The sequence below is a fragment of the Pan troglodytes genome, chromosome 17 (assembly GCF_028858775.2).
Source record: "Pan troglodytes isolate AG18354 chromosome 17, NHGRI_mPanTro3-v2.0_pri, whole genome shotgun sequence".
NCBI lineage: Eukaryota > Metazoa > Chordata > Mammalia > Primates > Hominidae > Pan > Pan troglodytes.
Window position 1 is genome coordinate 89,794,382 of NC_072415.2, and position 16,162 is coordinate 89,810,543.

At 53.1% G+C, this 16,162-nt stretch overlaps 1 protein-coding gene across 5 annotated transcripts in view; it reads left to right on the forward strand.

The window, feature by feature from the left end:
- Window positions 1–16,162, forward strand: part of CTDP1 (CTD phosphatase subunit 1) — a 79,369-nt gene that overhangs the window by 13,382 nt on the left and 49,825 nt on the right. For all 5 annotated transcript variants that reach the window (XM_054672151.2, XM_063795885.1, XM_016933955.4 and 2 more), the window contains exons 2-5: window positions 3,791–3,874; window positions 4,544–4,637; window positions 6,433–6,561; window positions 12,973–13,123. In XM_054672151.2, coding sequence (XP_054528126.2) covers window positions 3,791–3,874; window positions 4,544–4,637; window positions 6,433–6,561; window positions 12,973–13,123 — 458 coding nt within the window. The remainder of the gene's footprint in view (window positions 1–3,790; window positions 3,875–4,543; window positions 4,638–6,432; window positions 6,562–12,972; window positions 13,124–16,162) is intronic.

Below are 16,162 nucleotides of genomic sequence, written 5' to 3' on the forward strand. Positions count from 1 at the left end.
GGTGGGGAGGAGTGGACGGCTCCCAGGGTGGACTCGGGGTGGGAAGGAGTGGACGGCTCCCAGGGTGGACTCGGGGTGGGAAGGAGTGGACGGCTCCCAGGGTGGACCCGGGGTGGGGAGGAGTGGACGGCTCCCAGGGTGGACCCGGGGTGGGGGAGGAGTGGACGGCTCCCAGGGTGGACCCGGGGTGGGGGAGGAGTGGACGGCTCCCAGGCAGGACTCGGGCTGGGGAACAGTTGACAGCTCCCAGGGTGGACTCGGGGTGGGAAGGAGTGGACGGCTCCCAGGGTGGACCCGGGGTGGGGAGGAGTGGACGGCTCCCAGGGTGGACCCGGGGTGGGGGAGGAGTGGACGGCTCCCAGGGTGGACCCGGGGTGGGGGAGGAGTGGACGGCTCCCAGGGTGGACCCGGGGTGGGGGAGGAGTGGACGGCTCCCAGGGTGGACCCGGGGTGGGGGAGGAGTGGACGGCTCCCAGGGTGGACCCGGGGTGGGGGAGGAGTGGACGGCTCCCAGGGTGGACCCGGGGTGGGGGAGGAGTGGACGGCTCCCAGGGTGGACCCGGGGTGGGGGAGGAGTGGACGGCTCCCAGGGTGGACTCGGGGTGGGGAACAGTGGAGAAAACCTTTGCAGAACACACTCTGCAGGCGTTTGTCAGCCGTTGATCCATTTGTGTGAAGCCCCACTGGCTGGAAGGTGCCCCCCGCCTGCCATGGAGTTTTCTGGGCACCTTGGTGGGTCGTCCGTCGGTCATACCTTTGAGTCTTTGTGGACTCCTCTGTTCCATGCGTTTATGTTGTATGCCTGATAAGTTCTGAAGTCAGGTAGTAAAAGTTCTCTGTTATTTTTGAAAATTGAGATTCTAGGTTTTCTGAACTTCCATATAAATTTCAGAAGCAACTTGTCAATTTCTACAAAAAAACACCTGTTTATTGGTTAAACTAGAGCCACCCCAGATCCTTCTTCGTGTTAACATGTTTAGGAGAGATTGGCAAAATCCTCCTAGTTCATATTTGAGGATTCCTTTCCCTCTCTTCCCCTTGCAGGGGGTAGAGCAAGGAGGAGCCCGCGGTGAGCTGGTGTCTTGCATGGGGCAGGGGGTAGAGCGAGGAGCCCGCCGTGAGCTGGTGTCCTGCGTGGGGCAGAGGGTAGAGCAAGGAACCCGCCGTGAGCTGGTGTCCTGTGTGGGGCAGGGGGTAGAATGAGGAACCTGCCATAAGCTGGTGTCCTGTGTGGGGCAGGAGCTGTGCAGAGTTTCCTTGCAGAAGGCTGATTGCAAAATGATGTCAGCTGGAGACCAGGGAAGCCTGTTAGAGGGGCTGGGGCTCCCAAGTGGGGTTGCTGCCAGGACTGGGGGAGCAGTGCCCGGGGAAAGGATGTGGGGCCATTGGGAGGACTGGGTTTGGGTGTTGGCGGTGGGGCTGCAGAGCCCTGTGGATGGACGAAAACAGCTCAGCTGGGGAGTTGGGGGCTGCCAGGCATCGGAGAGGAGCCTGGATGTGGAGGCCCCGAGTGCGATGGCGGTGGGGACACAGACTCCTGGGCGGGGATGGCCCCTGCGGCCTCAGCAAGCAGGGAGCAGGTGTCCCTGAGGCCTGTGAAGCCTGGCAGTGTCTTTGAGCAGGTGTGGTGACCAGGAGGGAGGATGGTCCAGTGTGGGGTTTGTGCATTTTTTTTTGTTTTTTGTTTTTTCCAGAGGTTGGGTTTTTAGGTTAAGTCTCTGCTCATTGGGGCATTTTAGGGCAGAACTCTAATCATTCGTTGTAAAGTATTTTGATAAAATTAAGGAAATCATACTTGTCACCTTAGAAAGTTTAACACACTTTTTCAAACAAGGTGTCACTATTTTGTTGTCTGGTTTAAGAAAAAAACCTGATACAGGTTGAGTCTTCCATATCCAAACTGCTTGGAAACAGAAGTGTTTTGGATTTCTGGATTTTTTTGGATTTTGGAATATTTGCACGTATACATGACGAGATGTCTTGGGGATGGGACGTGAGTAAACGCGGAATCCATTTGTGTTGCACATGCACTGTGTATGCACAGGCCCAGGACCCGGAGGAGCTCAGATTCTTGATAGTCACCGGCAGCCCACTCCATCCCTGAGGGCTCGGAGCCCCGCACCATGTGTCCTCAGCACCGTTCCTCCTCCAGGGTGATCTGCGCACGCCCATCCTCCTCCCCGGGAAGAACTCCCCTCCACTCCCCTCCAGGCTACAGACCCGCCCCTCCCAGTCTCCCTCCAGGATGGAGGCTACAGACCCGCCCCTCCGCTCCCCTGCAGGATGCAGGCTACAGACCCGCCCCTCCCAGTCTCCCAGCACAGCCTGCCATGGCACAGTGGGCATGGAGGATGTGGCTCCGCCTTGTTTCCGCCTGTGGCCTGATCCTTGCGCCCTCTCGATGACATGGCTGGGGGTCTTGGTGGGCCATGGGGCATCCCGCCTGGAAAGGTCCCATTGACAGATGCAGCTTGGGTGGCTGTCTCATGTCCGCGGGGCAGGGTGGTCGGAGCAGCCCGGCTGGGAGGGGGGTGTGGGGGCTGCGAGTACCTGGGGGGGTGCTGAGTGCTGAGCAGCCTCATGTCCGTGGGTGGGGTGGTCGGAGCAGCCCGGCTGGGACAGGAGTGTGGGGGCTGTGAGCACCTAGGGGCGGGTACTGAGTGCCGGGCGGCCTCATGTCTGCAGGGCGGGGTGGTCGGAGCAGCCCAGCTGGGATGGGAGTGTGGGGGCTGAGGGCACCTGGGGTGGGCGCTGAGTGCTGGGCGGTCTCATGTCCACGGGGTGGGGTGGTCGGAGCAGCCCGGCTGGGGTGGGAGTGTGGGGGCTACAGGCACCTAGGGGTGGGCGCTGAGTGCTGGGCGGTCTCATGTCCACGGGGTGGGGTGGTCGGAGCAGCCCGGCTGGGGTGGGAGTGTGGGGGCTGCGGACACCTAGGGTCAGGCGCTGAGTGCTGGGCGGTCTCATGTCCACGGGGTGGGGTGGTCGGAGCAGCCCGGCTGGGGTGGGAGTGTGGGGGTTGCGAGCTCCTAGGGACACTGAGTGCCGGGCAGCCTCGTGTCCGCGGGGCGGGGTGGTCGGAGCAGCCCGGCTGGGGTGGGAGTGTGGGGGCTGCGGACACCTAGGGTCAGGCGCTGAGTGCTGGGCGGTCTCATGTCCACGGGGTGGGGTGGTCGGAGCAGCCCGGCTGGGGTGGGAGTGTGGGGGCTGAGGGCACCTAGGGGCGGGCGCTGAGTGCCAGGCGGCCTCTGGTCTCATAGCCTTCAGATTTCAGCACTTCTTCCATGGCTTCTGCCAGATGACCACTGTTTGGACAAATAAAACAGTTTGTGTTTATATAAAACGAACATTACAGTCATTTTGTCAGGAAAATGTAGTTGCATCAGCCTCTGTCTAGACTGGGAATGATATGAAAGTTTTAGATTTTATAAATTCTCTAACGGAAATGTCAGAGGATCACATATAAATAGTGTGTTTTGAGACAACTTTATGTTATCCCCAAGTCTCCTCTTTGGACCAGACATCCTTAGTTTTTTCAGCTGTTCCACGGGTGGCACGGGGGTGGTGAGGTGTGGTGGCGTGTCATTTTTCGTGAGAGACACCTGTAGGTGGAAAGTCCTTTCATTTTATAGACAAAGAAATGCCCTCAAGGGGTGATGTCACCTGCCTACAAAGTTATGCAAGAGTTAGTGTAGAATTGGTGCAAAAACTTAGATTTAAAAATTCTTACTTGGGGGCTCTTTTGATAAACCAAGAGATTTTAAAGTGTTGTTCCCCTTGTGTTTTTTTGTAGAGCGGTTCTGGTGAGGTTGGAAGGATGCAGCCACCCGGTTGTCATGAAAGGCCTGTGTGCTGAATGTGGCCAAGACCTCACCCAGTAAGTATCTGGAAGAGTGAGATCGCTGCCTGCTGGGGCTCGAGATGGTGGCCTCCGGGGAGTCCGAGAAGCTGTGCTGGGAACACAGTGAGGCCCTTGGTTTCCCAGCGGCAGATGCAGACGCCTCCCTTGGGCCCCACGCGAGTCACACTCAGTGGGTTTCCCTGGAGGCAGTCCTTCCTGCTCTGTGACCCCAGCCTCATGCCATTCTCAGGTGTGGTGGGGGGGCATGCTGGAGGGCCGAGACCTGTTTTCTCCTGACTGAAGACGCAGATCACTGAGTGCCTGGAGCAGCCCCTCCCTCTGGGCCGCTGAGCGCCCCATGCTGGGGGCTGCTTTACCTGTAATGCCAAGTGGGAGGTGCAGCAGCTACTTTTTCTGCGTTTTCATGGTTGAGGGCCTGTTTCTGCTTCTGTGTGACTTTGCAGTTTGTTTTCACGAAGGACTATGGCTCTGTGTGTTCATGAGTGTGGCCACGAGCTCAGTGTTTCCACCAGTTTTCCTGTCTGTGGAGAATGTTTCCACGTTTGCCGACAGAATCAAGTTCTGTGCTAAGATAGCAGCGTGTGTCCGTTAAAACATCAGCTGGAATCCTGTCACTTAGAGCCCAGTGTGCATCTGTGCACAGAGACTCAGCTGAAAGCCCTGAACCTGTCCTTGCACTTGCAGGTTGCAGAGTAAGAACGGGAAGCAGCAGGTGCCGCTGTCCACGGCCACCGTGTCCATGGTGCACAGCGTGCCGGAGTTGATGGTGAGCTCCGAGGTGAGCCGGGCGTCAGTGGCGGCGTGTTGGGGAAGCGTGGTGCTCTGAGGAGGGCGGCTGCAGGAGGAGGGTGGCTGCAGAAGCACGGACGTGTGGTTGTCATCGTTGTTACTGAAACAACCCCTCATCACACGGATGACTTATGGGACTGCGGCCTTCCTGAAGCAGGGACGGTTGCCCTTGGTTCTCCACAGACAAGTCCGCCTGCAAAAGCGACTCAGGGCCCCGAGGCTGTGTGACCTGCATGTCGGGAACACCAGGTGCTGCCGCCGCAGCTATGAACAGCCAGGCTCAGCCTGGGTTCCCTTGAGCCAAGTCCTAACTGGGGAGGGATGTGACAGCTGCTCATGGAGCTCAGGAGGTGGCCGCGCTGCCGAGGCATGTGCTGGATGAGCCGGGAGGGCAAAGCGTATATTGGGGTAGATAATGGCGAGGAGTCGGTGGCCGGGGGTAGGAGCGGGGGCGGGGGGACGCGGGTGGTAGCACCTTGTTGGCTACAGGAGCGGCTGCTGCTGGTACCATTGGGAAGCTGGCTCGGGAGAGTGGGCACATGCAGGGGCAGGTTGGGGGTCCCAGGAGTGTTTGCCTTGTAGCCGACAGGAGAGCCCATGGGGGGTACGCGGGGTGGAGAGAACGGGCAGGTGTTCATGTGCCCAGTTAAGAGAGAGATGGGTTTTTATCTTCGAGTGCTACGCCTCGTTTATGTATTTCAGGAGTTGCTGGGGCACTGTGGGTCAGCGGCTCCGGGCACCTCCTGTGCTTGAGGCAGACACTGTCTCCCCGACCTCGCTTCACCCCGTGGGTGAAAATGCTCTGGGAGCTGAGAAAAACTAGTTTGTGATCTTACAGACTTTCAGGGCTGCACAGTTTTGTAAATAGGTAAAACACTTTCCAGTGTTATGATTTTAGTAAATTCGTGCTTTTAAATGATGGACACCAATTTCAGTCTATCTTTTTATGGGAAAAGCAAAATGCCAGATACAGGATTCTGGGTTTTCTGAATTACCAAACTTTAAACAAATGTAAAATGTGTATGCATAAACCAAAGCTGGCAAGTTTGAGGGTGAAGGGAGGAAGAAGTACCCCCCATCTTTCTGGCACCTGCCAGCCCTTCTGTGCGTTTCCCTTCGGGGATGGGCAATGGAGGAGGTCCCCCCTGAGCGGGACCAGGATTTTGTTGTGAAGAGTGAGGGCCAGTTACAGTGAGAAAGGCAGCGTGGTGCGTCACATCCTGTGTCCCATGCCGGGCTCCTGATGCCGGGGTGACCGGGCCCTTGTTAGGAGCACCACTCTGGGCCCTGCGTGGAGGGACACCCCGATGCGCTGTTGCCAGGCTCCCGGGTCTCTTCGAGGCACAAGAATAGGCTGAGCGTGGAAGGTTCTGAGTGCGGGAGGTTCTGAGCGCATTGCCCTTGCCAGTCTCTGCTGCCCAGCTTGGGCCACCCAGCGTCTCCCAGCCGGCCGACTTGGTTTCTTCATTAATTTTGCAGCTCACTTTTATTGAGCGCTCCATACTGTTGAATCCAGCTTTTATAGAAACAACCAGTTTCCCTTCCCCCTCCGTTTTCATTGGCTCATGTATTTAACTGAATTATAAAATTGTGGTCACAAGCGAGGTTGCCGTGACCAGGTTGGTGACCCAGCCCTGCCTCTCGGCCTGTATGGCGCAGTCCATGGAGCGTGGGGGGCTGGAGAGGAACACATTGATATAGTTTCGTGTTTCTCGATGAAATGGAGTTTTACCTTGGATGCAAACACACTGACTTTGTCATTTCTTGTTTCTTTTTAATTGTAGCAAGCTGAACAGCTGGGAAGAGAAGACCAGCAGCGACTGCACCGAAACCGGAAGCTGGTGCTCATGGTGGACTTGGACCAGACGTTGATTCACACGACCGAGCAGCACTGTCAGCAGATGTCGAATAAAGTGAGTGCAGTCAGCACCTACGGACAGTTTCCCAGGAACCGCGGGTCCTAGAATTTTGATTCAGAAGTGTGTTCTCTTGTTTTTTAGATGATTTCCCATAGGTCAGCCTGGGTTTGGAAAGCAGACTTGCTAGTTCTGGGCGTGGGCCGTGTGTCTGCTGGGCTGTTGGGGAGCATCCGCGGCCCCCGGGCAGACATCCCAACGCCCACTGTGTCTCGCGCTTCCTTCCGTGTGTGTGGGAGCCCTTTGTGTGCCTGCCCGGCACGCTGTCGGAGAAGGCAGAAACGTCCCGAGCCTGTGAGGATGGTGTGGTGGATGGTGCGAGGCGTGTCCTGAGAGGGGCAGTCTTGGTGGGGAGGACGTTGGTGTTGGATGCCTTTATGTGGCTAGGATGTCAAGGGCAGGTGGACGCCTGGGTTTGTGCTTGGGAGAACTGGGCTGGAGGAAAAGCCTGGGTGGGAGGTGACCAGCGTGCCTTCTCCAGGGGAAACACGGGGAAATGCAGGGTGAGGGCAGAACCCTGTTTAATGCACACGAAACCCTTCCTGTGCCTCAGCTGTGTCCTCAGGATGGAACCAGAGAAGCTGAATTTCTAGACCGAAGGCTTTGAATGTCTGTGCCCAGAGGCTTGTGTCGGCCTAGACGGTGGCCATCAGGGAGGCCCTCACCAACACTGAGTTGTTTTTTAAGTGTTTGCTGTTGAACAGTATGTGGACTCTGGCGTTAGATTTGGGATTTCAGAGGCCCATCAGTCCTGACCTTACCAGTTCCTAAAGGTTCCTGGGGATCCTGCAGGTCCCAATAGCAGACACCCAGCAGGCTGGAGGATGCACCATGGAGCTGGGCATCCTCCGCTGCTGAATGCCGGGGCGTGGTACCAACAGCTGGGACAGATTGATGACAGTTGCACGTAAGTCAAATTTGTGACAAGCTTCATCTGGAAGAAGTTTGGTTAAGTTTGGCCTTGGAAGTCAGTCAGGTGGTCAGGGTGAGCTGCACAGACCCCCCAGGTGGCACAAACTCTCGCGTTTTATGCTGTTTGCAGAATGGAGAGAATCGAGTAACTGCCGTGCTGCACAGGAGTTTCCTTTAGGGCCGGAATTCAGGTCTAACCCACAAAACAGCTTCTATTTCTGGCTGTGATAGTCATTTGTGTGTATCGTGGCATCTTATACAGCAGTCTATTCTTCTGTGCAGTATAAACTGTGACTAGATATTTTCAGATTGCTTCATTCATACCCGCTACTCTACTCACTAAGGTTTTTTGTTTGTTTGTTTGTTTGTTTTTGAGACAGAGCCTCACTCTGTCACCCAGGCTGGAGTGCAGTGGCAGGATCTTGGCTCACTGCAAGCTCTACCTCCTGAGTTCACGCCATTCTCCTCCCTGAGACTCCCAAGTAGCTGGGACTACAGGTGCCCGCCACCACGCCTGGCTAATTTTTTGTATTTTTTTAGTAGAGACGGGGTTTCACCGTATTAGCCAGGATGGTCTCAATCTCCTGACTTTGTGATCCACCTGCCTCGGCCTCCCAAAGTGCTGGGATTACAGGCATGAACCACCGTGCCCGGCCGAGGTTTTTTTTTTTAATGCCTATTTTCTGACAAACTAGGTATTTTGAAGGATGTAAGGACTTTATGAAAATACATTCTGCACACATATACCTTCATGAGTTGCTGTGGCTGTTTCCTGCTTTTATTGTGCCTTTAAAGTTGGGCATTGAGTGAGTCTTACAGGCACACCTCGTTTTATGGTGCTTCACTGATACTGTGTTCACAGGGAGGAGGCTCGGAGCAACCTGGCGAGCACGTCTGCAGGTGCCATTTTCCAGCAGCATGTGCCCCCAGGTGTTGTGCCACGCTCTGGAAATTTCCCATGTACTTCAGCCTCCTCGTTAGTGCTCTGCTGTTACAGGGAGCTGTAGTCAGTGATCTTTGAGGTCACTGTTGTCATAGTTGCTTCATTAGTGTTCTGTCAGCTATAGGGATTTGTGGTCAGTGATCTTTGAGGTCACTGTTGTCGTTGTTTTGGGGTGCCACGAACCACACCCACATAAGACGGCAAACGTAATGGGTAGATGTGTGTGTCCTGACTGCTCCACCAACCGGCCATTCCCTGTCTCTGTCCCGGTGCTCAGGCCTCCCTATTCCCTGAGACACAACAGTATTGAAATTAGGCCAACATAGTAACCCTACAGTGACCTCTGAGTGTTCAAGTGGGAGGAAGGCTCACCAGTCTCTCACTTTAAATCAAAAGGTAGACGTGATTATGCTTAGTGAGGAATGCACGCCAGAAGCCAGGAAAGGCTGCAAGCTGGTCCTCTTGCACTAAACAGCCAAGGTGTGAATGCAAAGAAAAGTTCTTGAGCAAACTAAAAATACTACTTCAGTGAACACACAGATGATAAGACAGTGAAACAGCCTTATTGCTGAGAAAGAGAAAGTTTTAGTGGTCTGAGTAGAAGATCAAACCAGTCACAACATTCCCTTAAGCCAAAGCCTAATCCAGAGCAAGGCCCCAACTGTCTTCAATTCTGTGAAGGTTGAGAGGGGTGAGGAAGCTGCAGAAGAAAAGCTGGAAACCAGCACAGGTTGGTTCATGAGGGTGAAGGAAGAAGCCGTCTCCATAACACAAAAGTGAAGGTGAAGCAGCAGGTGCTGTTGGAGAAACTGCAGCAAGTTCCCCTGGAGATGTGGCTGAGATCACTGATGAAACTAAACACGCTAAACAACTGATTTTCAGTGCAGACAAAACAGCCTTCTATTGGAAGAAGATGCCGTCTAGGACTTTCATAGCTGGAGAGGAGAAGTCAGTGTCTGGCTTCAAAGGACAGGCTGACTCTCTTGTTGGAGACTAACTAATGCAGCTGGTGACTTTAAGTTGAAGCCAGTGCTCATTTGCCATTCTGAAAATCCCAGGGCCCTTAAGAATGATGCTAAATCTCCTCTGCCTGTGCTCCATCCACAGAACAACAAAGGCTGGATGACAGCACCTCTGTTCACAGCATGGTTTACTGACCATTCTAAGCCCGCTGTTGAGACCTGTTACTCAGAAAGAGAGATTCTTCTCAGAAATATTCCTGTTCATTGACCATGCACCTGGTCACCCAAGAGCTCTGATGGAGACGTACAGGAGAGGAATGTTGTTTTCATGCTGCTGACACCACATCCACCCTGCAGCCCAGGGCTCAAGAAATGATTTCCACCTTCAAGTCTTATTATTTAAGAACTACATCTCCTGGCCAGGCGCGGTGGCTCACACCTATAATTCCAGCACTTTGGGAGGACAAGGTGGGTGGATCACGAGGTCAGGAGATCAAGACCATCCTGGCTAATGTGGTGAAACCCTGTCTCTACTAAAAATACAAAAAATTAGCCGGGTGTGGTGGCGGGTGCCTGTAGTCCCAGCTACTCGGGAGGCTGAGGCAGGAGAATGGTGTGAACCCGGGAGGCGGAGCTTGCAGTGAGCTGAGATCGCGCCGCTGCACTCCAGCCTGGGTGACAGAGCGAGACTCCATCTCAAAAAAATAAATTAATTAATTAATTAAATAAATTAAATAAATAAATAAAAGAGCTGCATCTCCTAAGGCTGGAGCTGCCTTAGAGAGCAATTCTGATGAATCTGGGAAAATCAAACAGAAAATCCTTCTGGAAAGGATTCACCATTGTGACATTGCGAGTGCCACCAGGAACATTTGTGATTCATGGGAAGAGGTCAGAGTATCTGCATCAACCAGGAGTTCGGAAGATGTCGATTCCAACCCTCAGTTCGGAAGATGTTGATTCTGACCTTCATGGATGACTTCCAGGGCTTCGAGACCCCAGCGGAGGAAGGAGCTGCAGGTGTGGTGGAAATAGCGAGAGAATTAGGAGTGGAGCCTGAAGACGACTGAACTGCGGCAACCTCAGGATGAAACTCGAACAGATGAGGAGTTGCTTCTTACGGATGAGCAAAGAAAGTAGTTTCTTGAAATGGAATCCGCTCCTGGAGAAGATGCTGCGAACGTTGTTGAAATGACCACAAAGGATTTGGAAGATTCCATCAACTTGGTAAACCAGCGGCAGGGTCTACGAGGATTGCCCCTAGTTTTGAAAGCAGTTCTTCTGTGGGTAAAACGCTGTCAAAGAGCATTGCATGCTACAGAGAAACCTTTTGTGAAAGGAAGAGTTGATTGATGGGACAAACTTCATTGTCACCTTATTTCAAGAAATCGTCACAGCCACTCCCAGCCTTCAGTAAACACCCCTCTGATCAGTCAGCAGCCATCAGCATCAAGGTGAGACCCTGCGCCGGCAGAAAGACTATGACTTGCTGAAGGTTCAGATGGTTGTTAGCATTTTTTAATCATAAAATTATTTTTTATTGTTTTTTTTTTTTTAATTTTTTGAGACGGAGTCTCGCTGGGTTGCCCAGGCTGGAGTGCAGTGACACGATCTCTCTATCCTGCAACCTCCACCTCCCGGGTTCAAGCCATTCTTGTGCCTCAGCCTCCCGAGTAGCTGGGACTACAGGCGTGTACCACCACACCCAGTTAATTTTTATATTTTTAGTAGAGACGGGGTTGTGCCATATTGGCCAGGCTGGTCTCGAACTCCTGACCTCACGTGATCCTCCCGCCTCGGCCTCCCAAAGTGTTGGGATTATAGGCATTGAGCCACCACGCCCGGTGATTTTTAATAATAAAGTATTTTTAAATTAAGTTAGGTACATTGTTCTTTTAGACATAATGCTATTGAATGTTTAATAAGCTGCAGTAGAGTGTCAGCATGGATTATATTCACTGGGAAACCAAAAAATTCATGTGATTCTCAGTATCTCCAGGATAAGCCTGCTGAAGACAGTGGAGTCTAGTTATAATGTGGCTGTTTCTCAGTTGTGTGGTCTGGAAGGTGACAGTGTCCTGATGTAGTGGGGAGGGGGGTCTAAGCATGAACGGTCTGTCCTCTGCCTCCTCAGTAGCAGTAGTGTGCCCCACTTGACATCCAGAGGAGACCCTGAGGCTGGTGCCTGGCCCTACTGCTGGCCCCTCTGAAAGCAATTTCAGGGATCAGAAGTGGTGCTGGCCACACCTCCCGAAGCCTGGACAGCTGCTGGACTTTTTACTGTTGAGTAATGGGAAAGTTGTTACTAGAACTTCTCACTCCTAAATATTTGACAGAGTAGCTTCTTCATGACGGTCGTGACTAACTTAGAGCTAGAAAAATGTAACTGGGAAAGTTGTTACTAGAACTTCTCACTCCTAAACCTTGAACAGAGTAGCTTCTTCATGACGGTCGTGACTAACTTAGAACTAGAAAAATGTAACTGAGCTTAAGTCATCTACCTTTTTTTAAAGCCATTAAGAGTAAATATTTTACTGAGAAAATAACAGGATTTAAAGGGTCGAAGTTTAGCTTCCTAAGGAAAGCAAACTCATTTGCATGTCGATCATATGTAAGCGAGTCGGTGTTGCTCATTTCACTGTCTACTAAATATGACTTAGAATACTTTCAGCTTGTATGTTGTATACGTAGATGAAAGAAACTGTATCTGAAAATCACCCATGCGTTATACCAGGTTACCCGGGAATGTTGATTTCCTTTACTCAGTAGCTCAGGAAAACACTGTCAGCACGTGATGTTGGTGGAGGTCTGTTCCGAGCAGCTGCGGTGGCCTTGCTGTGTAACACGTGTCAGCATTTGAGGAAACAAAGGCAGAAGTGACATCAGTGGTTAGCTCGTGGTTAGTGTAGGTTGTTACTGTTGGCGTGGTTATCAGGGGTGGTTATGTCCTAGGCGGTCGTTGCAGGTAGGTGGTTATCCTAGTTACCATGGGCAGTCAGTATTCACACTCACTGAGGGCATTCCCGCAGCAGAGAAGGCCGCACTCACTCACTCGTACTGCGTGCATGGAAACTACTTACACAGTGGGTTTTAAATGCCACGGGTAGCCCCTTGCACCAGTTAGGGTCACGTCCTTATTTGGAGGGTCGGGCGGACATGCGTCCTCTGTCCCACGTGGAGAGGTGTATGCACACTCCTATCCCCTGTCCCATGTGGAGGGGCGGGTGCAAACGCATCCTCTGTCCCACGTGGAGTGGTGTGTACACACGCATGTCCTCTGTCCCATGCCCACGTGGAGGGGTGTGTACACACGCATGTCCTCTGTCCCGTGTGGAGGGGCGTGTACATGCTCACATGTGTCCTCTGTCCCGTGTGGAGGGGTGTGTACATGCAAACGTGTATCCTCTGTCCCGTGTGGAGGGGTGGGCACACGTGTGTCTTCAGGACGCCTGTCGGGCACACACGTGTCTTCAGAACGCTTGTCTGGGGCACACGTGTGTTCTCAGGATGCCTGTCTCGGGCACACAGGTTGCGGGGGCGGCCGGGGCTCCTCAGGCCTTTTCTCCCGACTGTTGCTACTGTTCTTTTTAGGGCATCTTTCACTTCCAGCTGGGCCGGGGTGAGCCCATGCTGCACACGCGCCTGCGTCCACACTGCAAGGACTTCCTGGAGAAGATCGCCAAGCTGTACGAGCTGCACGTCTTCACCTTCGGCAGCCGGCTGTACGCACACACCATCGCAGGTCAGTCAAGCCGCAACCGAAGAGGCCGTGTGAACAGTGGGTTTCTTTCCTGTTTTCGGTGATGGTTTCTTAAAGATGAAGAAAGAAAAGAAGCTCTCCTGCAACTCAGTTGTAGTCTTAGGGTTGGCCGTTGTGCAGGGGGTTGTGAGAGGTAAGGGAATTCTGCCACCAGGGCTGTTGGGTGGGGCCGTGGCTGCTCTGGCCGGGTGCGGTACTGGGTGGGCCACTGTGGGAGTTTGTCAGGACCACATGGGCACGTGGAAACTTCTGCGAGCGTCCTCCGACAGATACCTTCTTAAATCAGTTCACAGGGACTTCGGGCCGGGCTGCTTGTGTGTGCTCTTGCTGGGTGCTGTCACTGCACACAGCATGATTGTCCCCTACCTACACATGGGTACCCTTAGGGTTTAGCGTTTGCTTCTGTCTCCCTGGGTGATAGCGTGAATGCCAGGCTACGGTGCCCTCTGGGAGGCAGCACCAGCAGGACGAATCGAGGGGACAATGCCACGGGACGGTGACTGTCCCATGTGGATGCAGTGAGGGGACGCCACAGGATGGTGACCGTCTGTCCTTCATGGACAAAGCGAGGGGACAACGTGGGACAGCGACCGTCTGTCCCACGTGGACGAAGCAACGTCTGTCCCACGTGGACGAAGCAACGTCTGTCCCACGTGGACGAAGCAAGGGGACAGTGCGGGACGGCGACCATCTGTCCCACGTGGGCAAAGCGAGGGGGCTGCCATGGGACGGCGACCGTCTGTCCCACATGGATGTAGGCACCGAGTGGCAGTGTAGGCAAGCTCCTCCGTGCTGGCTCCAGAGGTTGTTAGACTGAGCAGTTAAAAATTCAAAGGTCTTTCTAGATTGGTCTTAGTCTTTTGTTGTTGGGGAAATGAATTTTGAATCCTCCTTCAATATTTAGTGCCTTTATAGGAAATTGTGATCATGACCTTTAATTCCTCTTGTAATTGAAATTCGAAATATTCACCTGTAACATTATGGCTGCTGCTGCATAGCTGCCTGAGACAAATGATGTGAAGACGAGTAATTATGCACAAGGGTGATATTGCTCACTTCCTTGGGCCCGTGAAGAAATAATGCCTGCTATGATCTGAGGGTTTTACAGCCCCCAAGTCCATGTGTTAAAACCCAGTCCCAGGGCGAGGGTGTTAGGAGGGGCGTGGGAGGTGGTGAGGTCATGAGGACTCCATCCTCATGAATGGAATCAGGGCCCTTACCCAGGTGGGTCCTGGGAGCTGAGGGAAATGCAGCAAGCCGGCGCCCACTGACCTGCAGCCAAGTTGCTGGCACCGTGGTCGGACGCCGGCCTCCAGAACTGTGAGGAAGGGACGTGTGTTCCTGAGTCACCCACACTATGGAGTTTCTTTAGAGCAGCCCAGGCCGACTAAGCTGCCCACTGTGTGGAAATAGACCCCCAAATCCCCATGTGTTCCAGCCCCGGATTGTGCCGTTGCAGCCAGTGCCAGGCACCTCCCAGAGGCCAACCCATAAGTCACACAAACCGCAGGGACAGTGACGCCCACTCAAACCAGACAACTGAGCGGGGCATCCCTCTCACAATAACAAATGTCAGGGAAAGACTAAAAACCAGAAAATTATTCCTCATGGTCATCATATCCATGGCTGTCCCCTATTCTCTGTTTTTTTTGTATGTATAATTTTGCCTAGTTTGTCTTAGTATATGTACAAGTTTACATACCGTTCTTTTCACATAAGATTTCATCACTAAGAATTTATCCATCACGTTGTTATAAATCTTCATCATTTTATGTAAGATTTTTTTCCCTCCTCTGTGGACTGGATCCTCTGGGTGAGTTCCTAAAACCAGGATTGTTCGGTGAGGGAGTGGTTCCTGACCCCCAGGACTGTGAGGACTGCGCGCCGCATGGCCTGCTCCCTGGGAGGGTGACGGGTTTGCCTCCCGCCTCCCACACAAGGTGCACACCAGCGGGCACAGCCCGGTGACCTGCACGTCTGAGTCCAGGATGCCGGTGATGTTTCTTCTCCTCCTGTCCCGTCTTCCATACGTTGATCTGGTGCCCGTGCAAGTGTTTCTCATTTCGGATTTCCTTCTCCAGGTCTCTCTCTGAAGCTGGGCTTCTTTAGGTTCGCTGTTTCACACGTCTTGCTTATCCTTTCCTGAGGTGCATCGATGTTTGCTGGTCAGAGCACACAAGCCCCAGTGAGATGAGCATGTGGAAGGCTCGGGTCTGTTTAAATGCTTGGCTGGAGGGGTTTGGGCTAAAAGCAGAGGGGTCCCAGGTTTTAGCCAGGCCACACCCTTGCCACCCGTCACACCAACAGGCAGGGCATGGGTCACCACAATCTGATTCCACGTTCATGAGGCCTCGTGTGGTGAGAGATGAAGCAGGTGACGAGAACGCCATGTTTCTTTATCAGCCTGAAAGCTGGAGGGAGCCTGGGAGCGAAGACATCACAAGAAAACTGCAGACCAGTATCCCTTTGAACATGGATGCAGAAATTCTCAACAGAACACGGGCCCTCGAGCCCAGCAACGCAGGAGGAGGACTGTGTCCAGGCTGTGGTTCAGGAAGGCCAAGCTTTGCTTCATTGTGGCTGGCGGGATCTGTAGAGACGACCTGGGTCAGCTTTTCTACAAGTGAGAAAGTGAGGTCCGGACTGAAGCCTGAGGTGGTCGCTGAGCATCTGCTTTTGATGCTTTTCATTTTGAAAGTGACCGCGTTGATAGCATGCGTGCTTTCAGTATGACTAGGACAGAGATGCTAAGAGTTTGCGATGTGTGTCTTTTATCTGATAGTAGAGACACTAATAATTCTATTAACAGACTTTAGATTTAGCGACTTCATGGCCTCAGTGATCATCTGGAATTTACGCATAGTAAGAAACAATCGCATTTATTTCTCCTTTAAGCCCAAGTATCTTTTGGTTAATGAAATACTAACAAACCAGTGGTATCAGGGAACGGAAAGCTCCTGGCAGTGCTGCATTTGAAACGTCTGGAGGTGGTGATGCTTCAGCCAGGAAGCAGGTTCATCT